At 44.2% G+C, this 18,098-nt stretch overlaps 1 protein-coding gene and 1 pseudogene across 1 annotated transcript; both read right to left on the reverse strand.

Moving 5' to 3' along the window:
- Positions 1 to 17: 17 nt before the first annotated feature.
- Positions 18 to 11,880, reverse strand: LOC136653014 (vomeronasal type-2 receptor 26-like; annotated as a pseudogene).
- A 2,212-nt stretch (positions 11,881 to 14,092) lies between these two features.
- LOC136653015 (olfactory receptor 14A16-like) lies at positions 14,093 to 15,034 on the reverse strand. Its single transcript, XM_066629940.1, has one exon. It carries the CDS (start codon positions 15,032 to 15,034, stop codon positions 14,093 to 14,095), a length of 942 nt encoding a protein of 313 aa, XP_066486037.1.
- Positions 15,035 to 18,098: the final 3,064 nt, after the last annotated feature.

Below are 18,098 nucleotides of genomic sequence, written 5' to 3' on the forward strand. Positions count from 1 at the left end.
AGAAATGAAACGCATTCTTAGTAATTTCTCCTTATAAGTTGATCCTTGCTGTTCAGTTCAGGTCTTAGGAGAATTATGTAGCATTTGGGGAAAAAGATACAGCCCAGCAAGCCAGCACTAGAGGCCAAGATGGAGAAGATCTCCACAGCCACCATGGATTTCCCCTTGGTGCTCAGATAGGGGGGAATGAAGGACACCCACACACTGCAAAATACCAGCATGCTGAAGGTGATGAACTTGGCTTCATTGAAACTATTTGGCAATTTCCTAGCTAGGAAAGCCACAGTGAAGCTGACCGTAGCCAGAAATCCCAGGTAGCCCAGAACACAATAGAACATGGTGATGGAGCCTTCATTGCACTCCACTACAATCTCTTCAGCCAAAGAGTTCATGTCCAAATGAGGGAATGGAGGAGCAGTGCAGAGCCACACAGCACAGATCAGGGAGCAACCAAGAAGAATGGAGTTGGCCAGTCTTTTCCCCACCCACTTCCTCAGGCTAGAACCTGGCTTGGTGGCCATGAAAGCCAGAACCACAGTGATAGTTTTGGCCAAGACACAAGAAACAGCCACTGAGAAGATGAGACCAAAAAAAGATTGTCACAAATAGCAGGTCAGTTCATGAGGCTTCCCAATGAATAGAAAACTACAGAGGAAGCAGAGCAATAAGGAGATAAGCAGGGAGTAGGTGAGGTCTCTGTTGTTGGCTTTGACAATGGGAGTGTCCTGGTTCTTGAGGAAAATCCTGAGGACCAAAGCTGTGATCAAGGAAAAAGACAAAGCCAAGGCACTTAATACCATTCCCAAAGGTTCCAAGAAAGAGAGAAAATGCAGATCCTTAGGAAGACAGTCATTCCGGTTCTTGTTTGGAAACTGACCTTCTGGGCATTTGGAACAGTCGTCCACATCTGAAAAAAAAATTAGAACTGCAGTTTTAGAGCCCAGTCCTCAGCTCTTCAGCACTGACAGTATACAAGTGTACCACAGGCACTGGGTGTCACAAACATGCTGCAAGGCATGCCCACAAACCCCATGTCAAGACAGCACTGGCCCAGTGCCAGTTGGTGCTGGGTTCAGTGCAGCCAAATGCAGCCTGGAGCCAGGTATGAGCTAGGTAAGTTCTGTTCTGCTGGATCCTGAACTCTTGTGCCCAACACAGAGACTCTCAAGTCTGCGCCAGAAACATAGCTGGCACAGACTTGAGAAGCCCCATTGCAGGGATTGGGACCTTCCCCTTCCAGCGGCTGCTGCTGGGCTGAAGAATCCAACAATCGTTGCTTTGGTGCCACCAAATTCGGCGGTGACACTGCCTTTAGGACTGGGCTGTGAATGAATTAGCCATGCCATCTTTTCCTTCTATTGCCCTATATCTACTTAAGTGGATAGATCCATCCTTAAATTTTGGTATTTGTAACTCAATCTACTTTTCTTTGAAATGTTGCTTATGTAAAGCAACACAAAACATGGTAACTGCACACCAAGCATGGGCCTCTCTGGTCTCCATATGCAGGTATGTGGGAATGGTGGTGTCTGACATACAAGGGTGAGAATCCTGCTGCTCTACTGAAGGCATTTCATCATACCTCTCCTGTGTACAATGGCTGTGGGAGAGTACGTGCTGATGAATAAAGAAGCAATGCTCCAACAATAGCAATTCTGTTGAGTTACGGATTATGTTTGACTGAATTAGTACAACAGAAAAAGGGATTGGAAAGTGCATCATAGGATATGTGAGAGGACAGTCTGAAGAATAAAATAATTCTTGTACAAGTTGGCCATCCCTTATCTGAATTCTTGGGACCAGAAATGTTTTAGATTTCAGGTTTTTTCCATATTTCAAAATACTTGCATATACATAATGAGAGATCTTGGGGATGGGGCCCAAGTCTAAACACAAAATTCATTTATGTTTCAAATACCCCTTATACACATAGCCTGAAGGTAATTTTATACAATATTTTGTAATAATTATGTGCAGGAAACAGAGTTTGTGTTTTTATTTCTTTAGGCAAAAAAGTAAAACAAAAAGTTATGTTGGCGCCCAAAAATGTTCTGTATTTTGGAATATTCCGTATTTTGAAATTCCACATAAGGGGTGCTCAACCGGTAATGGTGGAGATGAAGATGTAATAGAAGGAGATCCTTTTGTTGTGAGAAGTGCCCTGAGAAGCACATGACAAAGAACAACAAGACAAGAGAACACCCGAATATTCCCCTCCCCCATAGCAGTGTTCCAATAAGTTGCAATAAGTTGCCAGTCCCACTGCTATTTAATTTCCGGAGAAGAGGCACATCACTGCTAAGCACTTATTAAATTGAATGTTTAGTAAGTGCTTGATAGTTTCTGAACTGAGGTGCATGGAAGCAGAGAGACCAAAAAAGAAAAAAAACAGTGCAATATCTATATTGTGGGATTATATGACACATTATTTTCCCTACCCTTCTGGTCTGAAATCTTCCCTGCTGGACATGGGTCACAGTCATAGCAACAAAATGGCTTCCCTTCCTTCTTCTTTCTGCTGTCACCTGGATAGCAGTGGTCATTGCACAGAGCAATAGGCAGAACCTGGATATAAAGAAAGGAGGACATGTATTGCTGCTGCTACTTTCCTACAGAACATGGAACATTTGACTTGAACCTTAAGGGGGCTTTTGCAAAATGTATTCAGTTTGATGACCTGTTGTCAACTGCACAGCAGCTGTGCAGGCACAACTGGGTCACCTGTCCACAGCTGTGCAGGCAACCAAACCACACATGAACATTGACCAACAACCGATGGCTGTGACTGGCTGTGTATGTGGTCATGACCCATGGCTCACTCTTCACTGCCTCCCCTCTCACTGGCCAGGGCTTGGGATATGCCAGATGATGGGCTGGCATGCATGTGATGTTGCTGCAGTGTTCAGATAGGTTTGGGCCTTTGGTGTTGGAGATGTGGGCCGTTGTAGCCTTTTGTCTTTGGAATCAGTGCCTCTGTTCAGTGTGCCCTAAATCTACAGGTGCCTAAGAATTGCCTAGAATTAAGCCCATTTGTGACTGAATGGAATTCCTTAGAAGGGTGAGAGTGACTATCAAGGATCATGAAAAAGTACAGGAACATTCCCCATTTCTCTTTCTATCTTATGCCTACAGACAGATCTCACCTGATTAAACATGTAGTGCCATGTGATGACCTCCTCAGTAATGGTGAACTCTTTGTCAGGAAAAGCCCATGGATCCATCATTCCCGTTTTCACTCTCAAGAAGGACTGGTTGGGGAAAGTCACCCAATTGATCAGGTCAAATCCACCTACTAACTCACCCTCCTCATCAAAAGACACTGTGTCTCCAGCACTGTTGTTAAATGAAATGTTTCTCAGGAAAGGAAGAAACTAGGGTGAAAGAAGTAAAGACACTTTTCAAGAACTTTTGTTTCAATGGTCCCCTACCATTTATAAGCATCTGTACTTTGATGTAGATCCTTATTCTAGAGAAGTAGAAAATATTGGTGTGTTTAATCTAGAAAAATGGTTCCCAAACTATGGGTTGGGACCCCCCAGTGGGTCATGGTCTAATTTTAGTGGGACACAAAACTGAAAAGTTGATAGTTGATAAGGAAAAAAAGTCCTAAGGAAACCAAAACAGAGCAGCATATACATGTTTGCTCATGAGTAGGTGACCATGCCTTGGTCCACTTTGAAGGGCAGGTGGGGAAGGATGCAAGGCCATCAGAATGGTCCCTATTTGATAAACATGGAGCTCAGCAAACACTCCAGGTGCCCCTCTCCCAAATAGTTAAAAAGATAACAGCTTGACCAGCTGGTACTTTTTTTTAGCCTCATAAATCTGGTTGGGTTCCAATAGAGTGTCATTTTGAAAAGTAAGGTAGCCTATTTGTGAATGTAAGAAACTGGGGAGTGGCAACAGGATATAGGCATTGTGTTGTCTTGTACACTCCGTGAGGCATCTAGTGGGTCACCATGTAATACAGGAAGTTGACCTAAATGGGGTTCTCATTGAGCTGCCTGGACCTTGCCTAATTTGACTGCACACAAATGACTCATAGTTCTGACAATACTTCCAAACGTTTGCAGACTTTTGATTGATCCACTTTCAAAGACTACCATTCTGGACTGGTTTTAATTCTCTACTCTTCTAATATCATCATGAACATGAGAGCTGAGTTACAATTGAGATATTACCTGATTACATTGCAGATTCAGAGGAAACAATTTACATTTGTCCCAAGTTGCTCTGGGTTTGGTTTTCAATGAAGACATATTTTGCAATGCATGTGCTACAGCATAGACTGCACTGTAAATGCTATAGCTGTGGCCAGTCGTGCTAATTTCAAAAAGAGTACTTGGGAGACTCTCCAACCTCTCTTGGCCAGTACAAGCATCGCTGCTGTCTTCACCCTCTTCAGAATCAGAAAAAAAGCAGCCAAACGTCTGTTCCCAGAAGGTCCTAATAAAATCATCTCCGTTTTGTGTGTCAGGATGCAGGGACTGAAGGAATTCCGTAAAGCCCAACACTTCATTAGAGTGAACTGCAAAAGACAAGGCACCATGGAAGACTTGTATGTTGAAATCCCTGTTAATTTGTGGTGTCAAGAAACCAAACTGAGCTGTCATAATCCACACATTCCCTCTCAAAAACTCTGTAATACCTTCCATCATCATATAAAAATATATCACCCATTTCAAAGTTGACATCGTCTCAATCTCTGCATTTACTATATATACGTTGATTTCAGATTTGATTCGTGACATGAGTGTGGACACAGCTGAGTCTGTTTCATCAATGGCATGTAACATTTGTGCTGCTTCTGTCAGTTGAGATAGAACTCACATTTTTTCACTGAAGGCTGTACAGATTCCATGTTCAGAAAGCATTTACGTCATGATGCTCACAAAGTTTTCCCCATTGTCATCATCTGATGCAAGGATTGCAACCCACTTCCATTGGAAATGTTGAAGTAGACGAACAATCCCTCTGTACTGATGTGCTTCATTGGGGACCATCCGGTAAAAGGAAGGAAGCTGCAGTTTAACATTCACCACTGGAGCTAATGTACAGTATGCAATCTAAGGAATAAAAAAGTAAAGCATTTCAAAAGAGACTAATGAATCTGACCAAACAGCTACTGTGATGAAACCCAGTTCTGAAGCAGAAGAAAGCTTCCATGGAAGTAATACAAATTATTGGAAAATGTGTGAACATTTCAATGTTTTTTAAATGTCCCAACTTTCAAAGCTGAATGGAAAGCTCAGCACAGTTTAGAAATATGAATGATGGCCCAATCTTTCCCTTGCTGCCCAAATGCAGCGAGGCTCCTCTTGACGGTGACGACTGTTGTAAAGCAGCCAGTGCCTGTTCCAAAAGATGCTCCCATGGCACACAAGTTAGCATGCTGTGGGGAGCACCGGTGGGGAGGCCTTCCCACCCCCACTAGTGAGGGAATCGCTGCTCGCTGGAGGAGGCATGGTGATGGGGGAGGCAGGAGGGCGGAATGGAAGCAGGGAGGGGTGGAACCAGGGAGGGAGGGAGGCACAATGGGGGAGGGGAGGCCACGGAGAGGGAGGATCAGTCATGGGAGACCACGATGGATCTTATCCCTTCCGATAGCAGCTTCCCTGAGCTATTTCTCTCCTCGAACTTGAAGGTCTGAGGAGACCCATTGTGGATTGGGAGGCTTATACAGGGGGAAGGAAAGTTTACAATCCCCTTTCCCTGCTGAAGCCTCCTCTCCTCCCCCCCCCCCACCATGGATGCAGCATTCGCCAGTTTGGCAACACGGCGATGATGGGGGGAGGGAAGGATAAGATTGGGCTCTGAATCAGTCAGCCAAAATCATCATTGCAGTAAAATCAGCCAAAGCAACATTACAGAGAAACACCAAAGCTACAAAAGCAATGAACAGAGGCTGGTAAAATATTTCGGGTGAAACTAAAACAATGGAAGGCTTGCACTAGCAATCACAGCCCTTCACAAGGAGGGGGCTGTCCTGATCTCAGTGGGGATATGCCATTGCCACCAGACCCATTCCCTCCTGCCTCCTGTTCCTCTACACTTCCCACAAAGAAACAACTGCAATCCTTCCCCATCCTTCCATTGCTCTTTCCCACTGCCAACTCACCTCATGCCAGTGGACAGAGATTCACTGTTGCAAGAGGCAAGAGGCAGAGGTCTCGCCACTGGTCCACATGCACGGCTGCCGGGAACAATGCTGGGGGCTTTGTTGCGCTCTCTGGGGGTGCCAGAGTGCAAAGCACCATTGCACAACTTCTGTCAGGATCCAGGCAAGTCCACTTGGATCCTGCCAGCTTCAATGGTGGAACAAGTGTTCTGCTGGCAGTGCCCCACATATAGGATTTGGCTGTAAATTCATGAAATATCTCTTTTGCTGCATCTTTATGCACTTGAAAAATGTATGATGGTGACATTTTCTGTCCTTAATTCCTTTTTTCTGTACTTATCAGTGTGTTACACCTATAGCTTTTGAACTAACAACTTCTAAAACTTTTCCAGAGAGAGTCCAAATGATTCTGAGCTGTGTGGTAAACGGTAACAGCCATCAGAGTGCTAAGGAACTCAGTGGTGTCCAAACTGTGGTTCGCAACCTGATTTTTGGTGGGTCGCCAAAGGCTGATAGAAAGCTCAGATAACTGATTGCCTCAAGCCCTGAGGCTATTCAAAAATCAGATTGTGTAGCTACTAATTACCCTGCAAAGAGCTCTGCTCCTGCAGTTTGCAAGATAGCTGCTAATTGGGGCAAGGGGTTGAGCTCCTGAAGTTTGCAAGTATGTGTAAATATAGGAAGATGAATATTTGAGGGTCTTTTTTCTGAGGGTCTTTCTAGATGTCCTTTTTAAAAAGTCTGGAAAACCTAGGTAGGTCCCAATAGAGTGTTGTTTAAAAAAGTGGGTCCTGGTGCTAAAAAGTTTGGAAACCACTGGTCTAACCATTCATCTGGGGAAGAATAAATGAGAAATACCCCCTAAGAGCCAATGTTTTCATGAAGAATATTTCATTTTTGCCAAATCCACATCAGCCATATAAATTCATGAATATCACTGAGCAGAGGTGAAAGGATAAATGCGCTCAGTGATTCAAAGCCTTCCTGGCTCACATGCAGCTGTACCTGTGGAATCTAGTAGATGCCTAATTGGGTAGCCATGTGAAGGGAGATTTGAGAATCATGTCCCCCAATGACAGCGATCAGATGCTGGTGCTTGTCACATTTGAAGTTGGGGACAATCCTTTCTTGAGTGGAAAGAAGTTTTAGGGTGTTCTGGTGTGTCATCCTTGCATTCGCATAACTGTCATAAATGTGGAAGCCCAGGCTGACGTTGGGCAGGATCTTCGGGTTCTCATTGATCTCCTTCACAGCAAATACCAAGGACAGGACAAGTTGATAATTCTTTGGAACTGAACTAAAGGAGATTTTGCATGAAACAGATTATCCTTTCTAACTTCTAAGTATATCATAAAATTCTTCAGTGTTTTCCCAGGATTTTCTTTGTCCTACATGCTCTACACATAATACGGAAAAAGAAATATAAAATAAAATATAAAATAAAATATAAAATAAAATTACCCTCCATGGATATTCTTTAAAGTATAACAAGGAACATATATCACAAAATTGAAAATGTACTCGGCGTATTCTGATAGGACCTCATTTACAGCAAGACTCACAGATATACTATGATTTAAGAACACGCTCAGAAAATAGTGGGAAAAGGAGAGCATTCATGTGATTTGAAATCCAGCCCTATTACCCACAGAATATAAGTAGCTCACAATATTTGATATTTGATTAAAGGATAGACAATGACAGTGCCTGAGATCTGCAGAGGTACCGAGGAAGCCCTGAAATTACCTGGTGTTAATTATCAGAAGGGATTTCAGTGGTACAGCACATAAGTTACATGCACAAAGTACCTGGCTCAGCCCCTGGATGCTCCAGGTAGGGCAGAGAAAGAAAACATGGAGTTCTGCTAGCAGATGTGGTTGACAGAGTTGAAATATGTGGGCCAGTGGCTTGGCTTGTTAGAAGGCACTTAACTATGTGCCACAGAAGTCAGTTCTGCCTGAAGGACACATGAATCTATGTCATAAATACAACAACATAGAGCAGGGGTGCCCAAACCCCAGCCCTGGGGCCACATGCGGCCCTCGAGGCCTCTCAATGCGGCCCTCAGGAAGCCCCCAGTTTCCAATGACCCTCTGGCCCTCCAGAGTTTTGTTGGAGCCCACACTGGCCCGACGCAACTGCTCGCAGCATGTGGGCGACTGTTAGACCTCTCACATGAGCTGTGGGATGAGGGCTCCCTCCACTTCTTGCTGTTTCATGTCTGTGATGCTGTAGTGGCAGCAAAGGAAAGACCAGCCTTGCTTTGTACAAGGCCTTTTATAGGCCTTGAGCTATTGCAAGACCTTGATTCATTCATATAAGTTCGTCTTTAATATATTCATTTATGCTAACTTATGTAAATTTATTCAAATTTACACTTTATTACACAAAGTGGCACATGGCACACACACAAAAAATCCAATAGTGCCCCCATTAAGTGATCTCATACAGGGCTAAGCTTCCAGTCTCATTTCCCACATACTTATGACTGTGGCGACAAAGCATGAGATGTTGATAAGAGTTTCCCCCTCCTCTACCTACAAAAGTGCTTGTAGCACATCTGCCTCTGCCCATCCTTGGAAGCGTGCTAGGGTGGGCATAAGATGTTTCTGACACTGGGTCTTATGCAAGGGACAGAACAAAAGGATGTGTTCAACTGACTCCACATGGTTCAGATCACAAGGACAGAGCCTTGTGGAAAGAGGTATCCCTTTAAACTGGCCCCATAGAAGGGCTGAAGGAAGGGCATTACATCTTACCAACATGGAGGCTCTTCTTAACTGCGGATTATACAGCTGGGATAAATAAAATGGCATACTGCCTAACTGAACGGGTACATGAAAGTACTAATTAATGACCCTTCCCTCAAATTCCCGTGGCACACCTGTGGACCATTTGTGCCACACTGAATGAAAATCGCTGGAATAGTGCATAGAGGACACAAGCAAGATTCCAGGCACATCATCTAAAAGCAAATATATTCCTTTCTCCCCCCCCCCCCCCACAAGAATCATGCTAATAAAGCTCAAGGCATATTCCAAACAAAGCAAAACCCCACACAAAGACCATAAGCTGATTCTGAAGATCCTGAACATTCTGGAATGATGAAGATTTCCTTACACAAGTTCCTCCATCAGCTTGTTTTTGGGGTTTTCCTTGAAAGAAATGTCATCAAATAGGCAGGCTGACTGTGAAATAATTGCACCAATGATGACACCTCCTCTCTGATGATACTTATAAGGCAATTGGGAGGGATCGGTGATGGTGCACATGACAGGCTGTGCTTTGCAATCAGCTGAAGGAAACGGAAGGCCCAGAATTGGCAGCAGCAGAAACATCAATATTCCTGCCATGTTGGCCCAGTCTTGCTTCTGAATGTTTTTCGTGTCTCCCATGAGCAGTTGGGCTGCAATTCCCTCATTCAGTGGCTCCCAAGTCTTTTGTTAAATCAGTTAGCGATGACGATGAGACTGCCGCAGCCCTCCATAGTCGTAGTGCCTCAGTCCAGCTTTGAACAGACCCAGGTGGTATATTATATGTACATTCAGATTCTTTCATTGATTGTGTGGTTATGGACAATCCACATGAGATTTCCATGTGAGATTTGCCTAGATGGAGGACGATTCCTAGTAATTGAAGTAAATTATACATTTTCAAAATTAGTGCTCCAGATTATTTTGTTGCGTTGAGATTATTTTTTGAATCCATTGAGGGGAAAAATATTTGTTGGATCTGACAGTGATTTTGTGGAGTATGTGAGATACTGCAGACAAAAAGATCTACAGAACTATTGCAAGTGAACAGTAAGCCCCTTGGATGGAAGCAAGGCTGATGCACCAGGGACACAAGCCATGTTGTTTTTGCATTGCTTGTTCATTTTTCCTCTCCTCTGCCTACAACTTATGTCAAAAAAATTAAATGATTGTTTTAATCATTTAAAATATTGTTTTCCATGGGGCTGCTCTTGCTTCATGTATAAGATTAAAACAATTTTAAATGCGACCGTAGAAGATCCAGCTAGTATAGAACAATTTTCCTCTATTTTAGTTTGACTGAGGTTTGACTGAAGTACCTTAGGCTGCAATCCTGTCCACACTTACCTGGGAGCAAGCTTTACTAAAATAAATGTTTACTTATTTACACTGGTGGTGTGGTTGGTCTGTGGAACTCCTTGCCACAGGATGTGGTGACGGCATCTGGCCTGAATGCCTTTATAAGGTGAAAGTGATAGAGCCCGTGGGGGCTGGAAGTGGGGCGCCTTCCTAGTAGCCGCCGCCCAGCAAGCCCAGCCCTGAGGATTTCCATGTCAGGGAGAACACCGCCACCCCCAGGGCACCCACCTGGGTGCTGGTGCTGGTGAGTGCAGGGCCGGGCCAGGGTGGGCGCCCCTGCATGGCTCTCTGCACATGCGCAGAGGTGCGCCAGTCCCGGACCAGCAGCGCCAGCCCCGGATGGCAGCGGCACAGGTGGGTGCCCTGGGGGCAGCGGTGCTCTCCCGGACCTTCCCTCTGCACCCCACTGTGAGCAGGCGCCCTGCTGGGCAAGGGGGCGGGCCCCTCCCATAGGGGGCAGCCAGACACCTCTTCCCCACGGGCACGGCTCCTTCACCCTGCAGGGCGCCTGCTCGCAGTGGGGTGTGGAGGGCAGGTCCAGGAGTGTGCCACCGCCCCCAGGGCACCCACCTGCAGCACTGCCATCTGGGGCGGGCGCACCTCTGAGTGCGTGCAGAGAGCCGTGCAGGGGCACTCACCCCGGCCTGGCCCCCAACTCACCAGCACCCAGGTGGGTGCCCTGGTGGTGGTGGTGCTCTCCCGGACCTGCCCTCTGTGCTCCACTGCAAGCAGGCACCCTGCTGTGCAAGGGGCAGGGCCCCTCCCGTGGGGGGCAGCAGGGCACCTCTTCCCCACAGGCACGGCCCCTTCGCCCTGTAGCGGGCAGGGGGCTGAACTGTGTGACAGGGCCGGGGAGGGTGGGGGCCCGAGGGGCTTCCTGGTTCAGTGTCTGGCAGGGAGGCTCCCGCCACCCACAGCCCCTGCCACCTTCTGTTGCAGCCCTGGCCCGGACCCACTGCTGGTAGAGACGCCCAACGCCATGCTCCAGTACATGGCTGCCCCCCGCTGGTGGTGGGCATGGGGGCGCTTCGCAGGGACCCCTGTGGCCAGGCAGGGAGAGCTGGCGGCACTGCCTGGCGGGCTGCAGCCCTCTGGCTCTGGGCGAGATCTTTTCTCCAGAAAATGGGTCCAAATGACTCTTTGAGTGTTTAAGGTTGCCTATCCCTGTCCTAGGCTTTCTCCATATTTTGATAAAAATTGTTGAGCTTTCATCGTTGAATTTATATTAAATCTTTTCTCTTTATAAACAAACAGAAGGCCTTCCGGAATTTGCCAATGTTATTTCACACTATTTCTTCTTAGTATTGCAGCAAAATTTCTATAAGGTGTTCTTTTTTGGCAAACTTTCCAGGGAACTTCTCTCAAAACACTCACTTGCACTCCCCCCACTACTCTTTGTTTTTTCTCCAATCTTTTTAATATATTATCCCTTGAAGTTCTTTTCGTAAACTTTATCACTATTTCTCTTGGCTTGTTATTCAATCTTACATATCTAGAATTGACTCTGTATGCAGTATCTATTATCTCTTTAATCTGATCCTCCTCCAGTTCCAACTCCATCGTCAACCATTCTTCTATTCGACTTCTGGTGTCTTCTGAAGATTTTTCTTTAAGGTTCTGTATTCTGATAATAAATGCTGCTTTTTCCATCCCCTGTCTCATTACAGAAGTCTCTAGTTCTTTGTTTTCATCTTGCATTTGATCCATTCTCTTTTCTATCTCCTCCATACTTTTATTTGTTTTCTTATCTCTCTTTAAATTCTTGACATACTGTTTATTTTTTGTAATTTGATCCTGCATACTTATCAGAGAGGAGTTTATTTACTTCATTTGTTCAGAGAGTTTGCCTATCTCTTCTTTCATATCATTTCTAAAATCTTTCAACAGATCCAGTAATGAAGTCTGGCTTTCCCTCCTGTGCTCCATAGCTGCATATGTAGCAATTAGTGATCCAACTAATGGTGATGTCTTAGGTGTAGTTTTACTAACTTTCTTTTTTGATGTCATTCTTTCCTTTTTACTATTCTTCTCATTCTTAATAAAAAAGTGGTTCTTTTAATCCATCTAGTCCCTTAAAATGACCATCTCAGTATCTAGAAACATATCAATTCAGAAACCACAATAGTCACAATTCAATAAGCACAAACACTTATAGACACAAAAATTACATTAATCTAGCAATTAAAAAATCTATCAAGTCTGATTTTCTTACTTCACCTTTTTATAAGGCTAATTCCTAAGTTTTATAACCAAAAAGGATATCTTGCTCCATCTTCTTGTAAGGCTATTCCCCAAATTTTATATCCGAAGAGGGTATCTTGCTTCACCTTCTTGTAAGGCTAATCCCCACATTTAATATCCAAAAAATGTGGATCAATAATCCAATTCAAATCAATGCCAATATCAATTCAAATCAATGTGCCTTTAAAAGCTCTGTCTCAGGTCTCTAGCTATAATAACAAAAATGAATTGTTCCAGCAGTTAAAAAATCCACCAAGTCATATTTTCTTGCTTCACCTTCTTATAAGGCTAATCCCCAAGTTTTATAATCCAAGTCATCCAAGTCTTATATCCCAAAAGGGTGGATCAGTAGTCCAGTTCAAGTCAATCTTGTAGGCATCCTTCAGTCTTGGAAGACTATGGTATCGTGCTCTGAATAGTGTTCTGGAACAGAGTGCCCTCTCCAGTGCGCGAAGCCTGGGTAAAGTAGATATGGAAGATAGACTGTTTCCCATGCAGTAAATCCCCCCTCTCCACATCGCTGAAATGGTCCAATGGAAAGGCAGAGGCCAATATGGTTGGTTCCAGTGGCGTCGCAGGAGTTGCCAGAACGTGATTGTGTTCAGCCATTAACTGCCTTAGAGACTCCGGCTCCGGATTTGGCCTTGAGGTTGACTCCTGAAGCCTTTTCCATAACTGGATGTAGCCACAAGGCAGTGGAGGTTTGGGATCAGAGTTTTCCTTCTCTCAGATGAGTTGCCTTCCCAGGCTAACAAGTCCCATCTACCCGGTGGCTGTTTAGTCACCTCTTACAACAAGTACAGCCAAAACTGAGGGCCTATTCTTATCCCCAGCCCCCAGGGGAAATCAAGTCAATAACACTGTCAAATCAATATCTCTTTAAATACTCAGTCCTGAATCCAACTTCAAACCTCTTGCAACAACAGGTCTAAATCCAGTTCCAAGCCTTTTGCAATGAAAATGAAAGTAGAATTATTTCAACTGTTAAAAGTTAGTTGTTTATTCTTTTTCTATGCATACCATTACAACAGGTTGATCTTTTATCTTCCCTTATTTATTTAGTCTTATCTTTCGTCTTTTCTTCCAATCACCCTTATTACAAAAAGAAGAAAAAAAATGTTTCAGCAGGGGCTTCTTTACATCCGAGTTCACCGCTTTCCCCTCTGGGTGGCTGCCAGCCAACATAAATAATCTTAAATTCATCTTTCCCTCCTTCCAACCTCTTGATTGCAATTCTTTTATAGCCTTTTAATGAACTGATTACTCACAGTTTAGAACCTTTGTTCGCTCTCATGTTGTATCTAGTGGACCATGGGGGGGGGGGAGTCACCAACTATCCAAATCTCTCCAAGATGGTGACCGGGATGTGATGTGATCCAGCATAGAGCAAAATTGGGATATATCTGAAACTGCCGTCTCTAGAGATAGTCCCAATTCACGCTCTCAGCCTTCATTCCTTCTTGGCAATGAAGAGTTCCTCATTATTGAGGTCCTCTGGAAAACACATCTATTTAGCAGTTCTCTGCTACTGCACTGAGTGTTAACTCAGCCTCTAAAGTGACCCAATTTTAAACCCAAGCCTCCGTCTAGTGTCTTTATTGGGGGGGGGGGCGTGGGTAAACTACTTATGACATAGTAACTTCCTTAAGGCTGTCTGAATTTCTTTATTTCTCATGCTGTAGATGAATGGATTCAGCATAGGAGGGAATATGATATATGCGAAAGCAAAACCAACTTCTAGATCAGGTGAAGTATTCCTGGGAGGTTTTGTATAGGCAAAAACTCCAGTGAACGTAAGCACAGAGACAACGATGACATGGGGGAGGCAAGTGGAGAGGGCTTTCCGACGCCCCTGAACGGAAGGGATTCGGAGCACAGCACTGAAGATTGACACATAAGTTGTAATGATGAAGACAAAACATCCAGATGCTGCACTACAACTAAGCACAAGAAGCCCAACTTCAACTAGGTACAAATCAGTACAAGAGAGTCTTATTAACTTTGGGATTTCACAGAAGAACTGATCAACAATGTTGGAGCAAAAAGTAATTGTAAAGGTGCCGCTTGTGTGCATAACAGCATAGAGAACACTACAAATCCATGCACTCACTGCCATCCGAACGCAAGCTCCTTTGTTCATAATAGCTTCATACTGTAGTGGATTGCAGATGGCAACATAACGGTCATATGCCATGATGGTCAGGAGAGCAAAATCTGATCCTCCAAAGAGGAAAAAAAGGAACGTTTGAGCGACACACCCAGAATAAGAAATGGTTCTGCTGCTCATGAGTGAATTAGCCATAGATTTGGGTATAATTACTGAAACGGTACCCATGTCCATCAGGGCTAAGTTCATCAGGAAGAAGTACATGGGGGTGTGCAGGTGATGATCAAGGACTACTATGGTAATGATGAGAAGATTTCCAATCATGGTCGTCAAGTACAAAGTTAGAAACACAAAGAAATGCAATATCTGTAGTTCTCGGTTCTCTGACCATTCCAGAAGCAGAAAGTCAGTGGTGGATGTAAGGTTGGGTATTGTATCCCCAATCAGGAATTTCATGCTGCCTGTAGGAGGAATCATAAATTTTATTTAATGAAGGGCCCAATCCTAGCCAACTTTTCCAGCATTGATGCAGCCACAAAGCAGCCCCAAGATAAGGAAACAAGCATTCCCACTACGTTACTACACTACATTATTGATGGAAAGTTCTTTTTCCCTGTGGAAAATAGGGCAAGGTATTTCTCTCCTGTTGTGAAGCAAACTTCACAGCCTGCACATTCTTATTCAAAAGTAGCCACAACTAAGGTATACTTTCTTTCTCCCACATAAGCATGCATCTTACACTCTTTGAAGTGAAGAGTGGTGAGGCGTCGAAAAAAAGCTTTGAGGTCGAAAAAGGTTGGTAGTTAGGAAGCGTAATATATACCAAATATTTCTCCCTCCTGTTTGGCAGACCAGTATTATTTTTCTGACTGGGACAACAGGCCCATTTTGAAAGCCCTAAATAAGTGGTCTTTCATACCATGAGAGAAATAGATGAAAGAATGGGAATGAGAAGAAGGGGGAAATTGAAAAAATTATATACGTACTTTTGTCCTGAGGGTGTGTTTTCAAAGATAGATACAATTCCTCTTCCTGCAGTCAGCAGGACGTTCCCCTTCCCCTTGAAGCATTTTCATCTCTCCTTTGAAATGTGGCACTCCTTGTCTAGGGCTTCCCACAACATTGGCAATAAACAGGTTTTCTGCAGATGCAAAACATTTTATTCACCTGTCTCTTGCCCTCCTAGAGGTTTGCTCCCAGGAGTCTCAGTGGAGCTGATCAGGGGGAGAGAGAGAGAGAAAACCACTGTGATTGTTGAGATTATTTTGTCCCATAACAAACCAATCTGATTGTAACCTACACAAATTAAGTGATAGCCTATAAGACCTTTCTTTCAATATGATTGGTTAGTTGCTACTGTTTGGGGAATGACAGGGTTTTTCATTGCTTTATGTATAATACTGATGTCTTTAACAGCTCAAGTAACAAAGTGGTTAATAGCCCAATCCTATCCTCTGTTGCACTGTAGTATGCACCTGTGCCAATGAATGCTCACTGCATAGCATCCTAAGGTGGAGGGGGGGCAATTGGACATCCTGCATAAAGTCCTGGTAAGCTGCCCAAGCATCAATGGGAGCCATTTTTGCTTGTGCAAGTTTGAGGAGAGCTGAGTGGGGGAGGGGGGCAGGTCTGGAAAATGGCAGATAGGATCTGGCAAATCTCTCCCCCCTTGATACAGATCCAGTTCTCCTCCCCTCCCTGTTACACCCATTTTCCTCCTCCTCCCTGCCTACAAACCGCCTTCCCTGGCACCAGCTTACCTGCTCTGGAGCCATCCAGGGTCAGCAGCTATTGGGATCTGCTGCTTCAGCCTGTAGCTGATTGGTTCAGCAGCAGCACAACCTTCATGCCCTTGCAGGGCCTGTGCATCAGTCCAGCTGTCATAAAAGGCCAATAGGATTAGGCTGAAAGAGGCTGAGCTGTGAATCAGGACTTTTTTACTTTGACTTTCATCCCTACCATTTGCTCAGGCAATCCTCTTAGTTCCATTTGCAATCTGGGGATAATAATATTTCCCTTTGGACTGCACTGACGACTACCCCAGTATATGTGAAGTCTATGTTCAGAATGCACTATAGAAATGCTAAGTATTCTTACATTTAGATGCCACATTTCTCCCATCATGGAACTTGAGGCAGTGTCCATAGTCAGTGGCAACATTAGGGAGTGTAGGGGGTGCAGACAAAGGTGACACCTGTGTGTGTGTGTGGGCAGGAGGTCTGATCTAGAGGGTAGAGCCTCCATTTGCCTGAAGATAACATCCACAGGTCCCCAGTTCGAGGCCACCGGCACCTTGCGACCTTGAAGCAGCTGACAAGCTGAGCTGAGTTATTCCTTCTGCTCTGAGCGTGGGAGGATGGAGGCCAGAATGTGACACCAGATCAGAAAGAAACATCTGAATGTTGTGGTTCTTGGAAGATAGAACCTGTCAATTCTTTTGTATTGTAAAAATCAATTCAGTCTACCCCTCTGCTCCAGATAAAAGTGCATAAGAATTCAGCCTTATTCCAAACATGGCTAAATGTGTGCAATTGCTTTTGTATGCGTAGATCCTGAGCAGCAATGTTTCTATAATTCTTTCTGTGCTGCCAATTGAAAGTGACATTGAATGAAATGCGATCACTTCCTGAATCAGAACAATAAAAACAGAGATTTCCCATCTGCCTAAATTTGGCATGGGCAGGTGGAGATGATGGAATGTCCTAAAGATGGTATCTCCTACATTTGCACGAAACTGGGCTGGGGGCTCGGGGGGGGGGGGAAGAGAATTAACCTTTCATCTGGAGTTACTTAACACTAGTGAGATAAGCAATTATGTGCAACAATCCCCTTTTATATAAGTGTACCACGACTATTTGGTACTGGAGACTTGTGGAATCAGCTTTTGTGTCAAGCAGAATCAAAATAAGCTGGGACTGACTTTAATGGTTGAGAGTATGGAAGGATGCACAATACAGTATTAAGAGAAGAATATGGAAGGAGACAAGGAAGCATAGGCCAACAGACAGATGAGAATGTAGAAAATATTTACTTACATTTTTGCCACTGGTGTATCTTAACAGTATTTGAATCTCTGGTTCCAGAAGCCTTCAGGAGATTATCTATCAGCATCATATGCCAGGCTTTTCTGTTCTTTGAAAATTGGCACTATTTGTGTGGTTCTTTCTATCTCATTTTTTTTTTTCATTTACCTTTATTGGCATATGGGTTCTTTCTATCCTCATGGGAATTAAAAGGTTTTCTGCATGTGAAGGAGATTTTATTAATATCTCCTGGGGCACCTTCAGGCCCTTGTCCCAGGAGTCCAGCTACACAATTATGGGTGGTTGTTGAGAGTTTTTATCTTCTGAGTGTGATTTTTTTTTCTCTTTTCCTAAAGAAATCAGTGAGAAAAATAATAATCATGGGTGGTAAATCTGTCATGCTATAAGTTTCCCCCCCTTCTGAGTTGGATGCAGCCAGGGTGACCAGATGTCATAACTGCAGAAAAAGGACAAGACACCCCAAAATGTAGGACATT

This window comes from Tiliqua scincoides, chromosome 5 (genome assembly GCF_035046505.1).
Source record: "Tiliqua scincoides isolate rTilSci1 chromosome 5, rTilSci1.hap2, whole genome shotgun sequence".
Classification (NCBI taxonomy): domain Eukaryota; kingdom Metazoa; phylum Chordata; class Lepidosauria; order Squamata; family Scincidae; genus Tiliqua; species Tiliqua scincoides.

Bases quoted from the DNA above. Each gene is read 5' to 3' on its own strand.
- LOC136653015 (XM_066629940.1), bottom strand. From the start codon at position 15,034: ATGAAATTCCTGATTGGGGATACAATACCCAACCTTACATCCACCACT.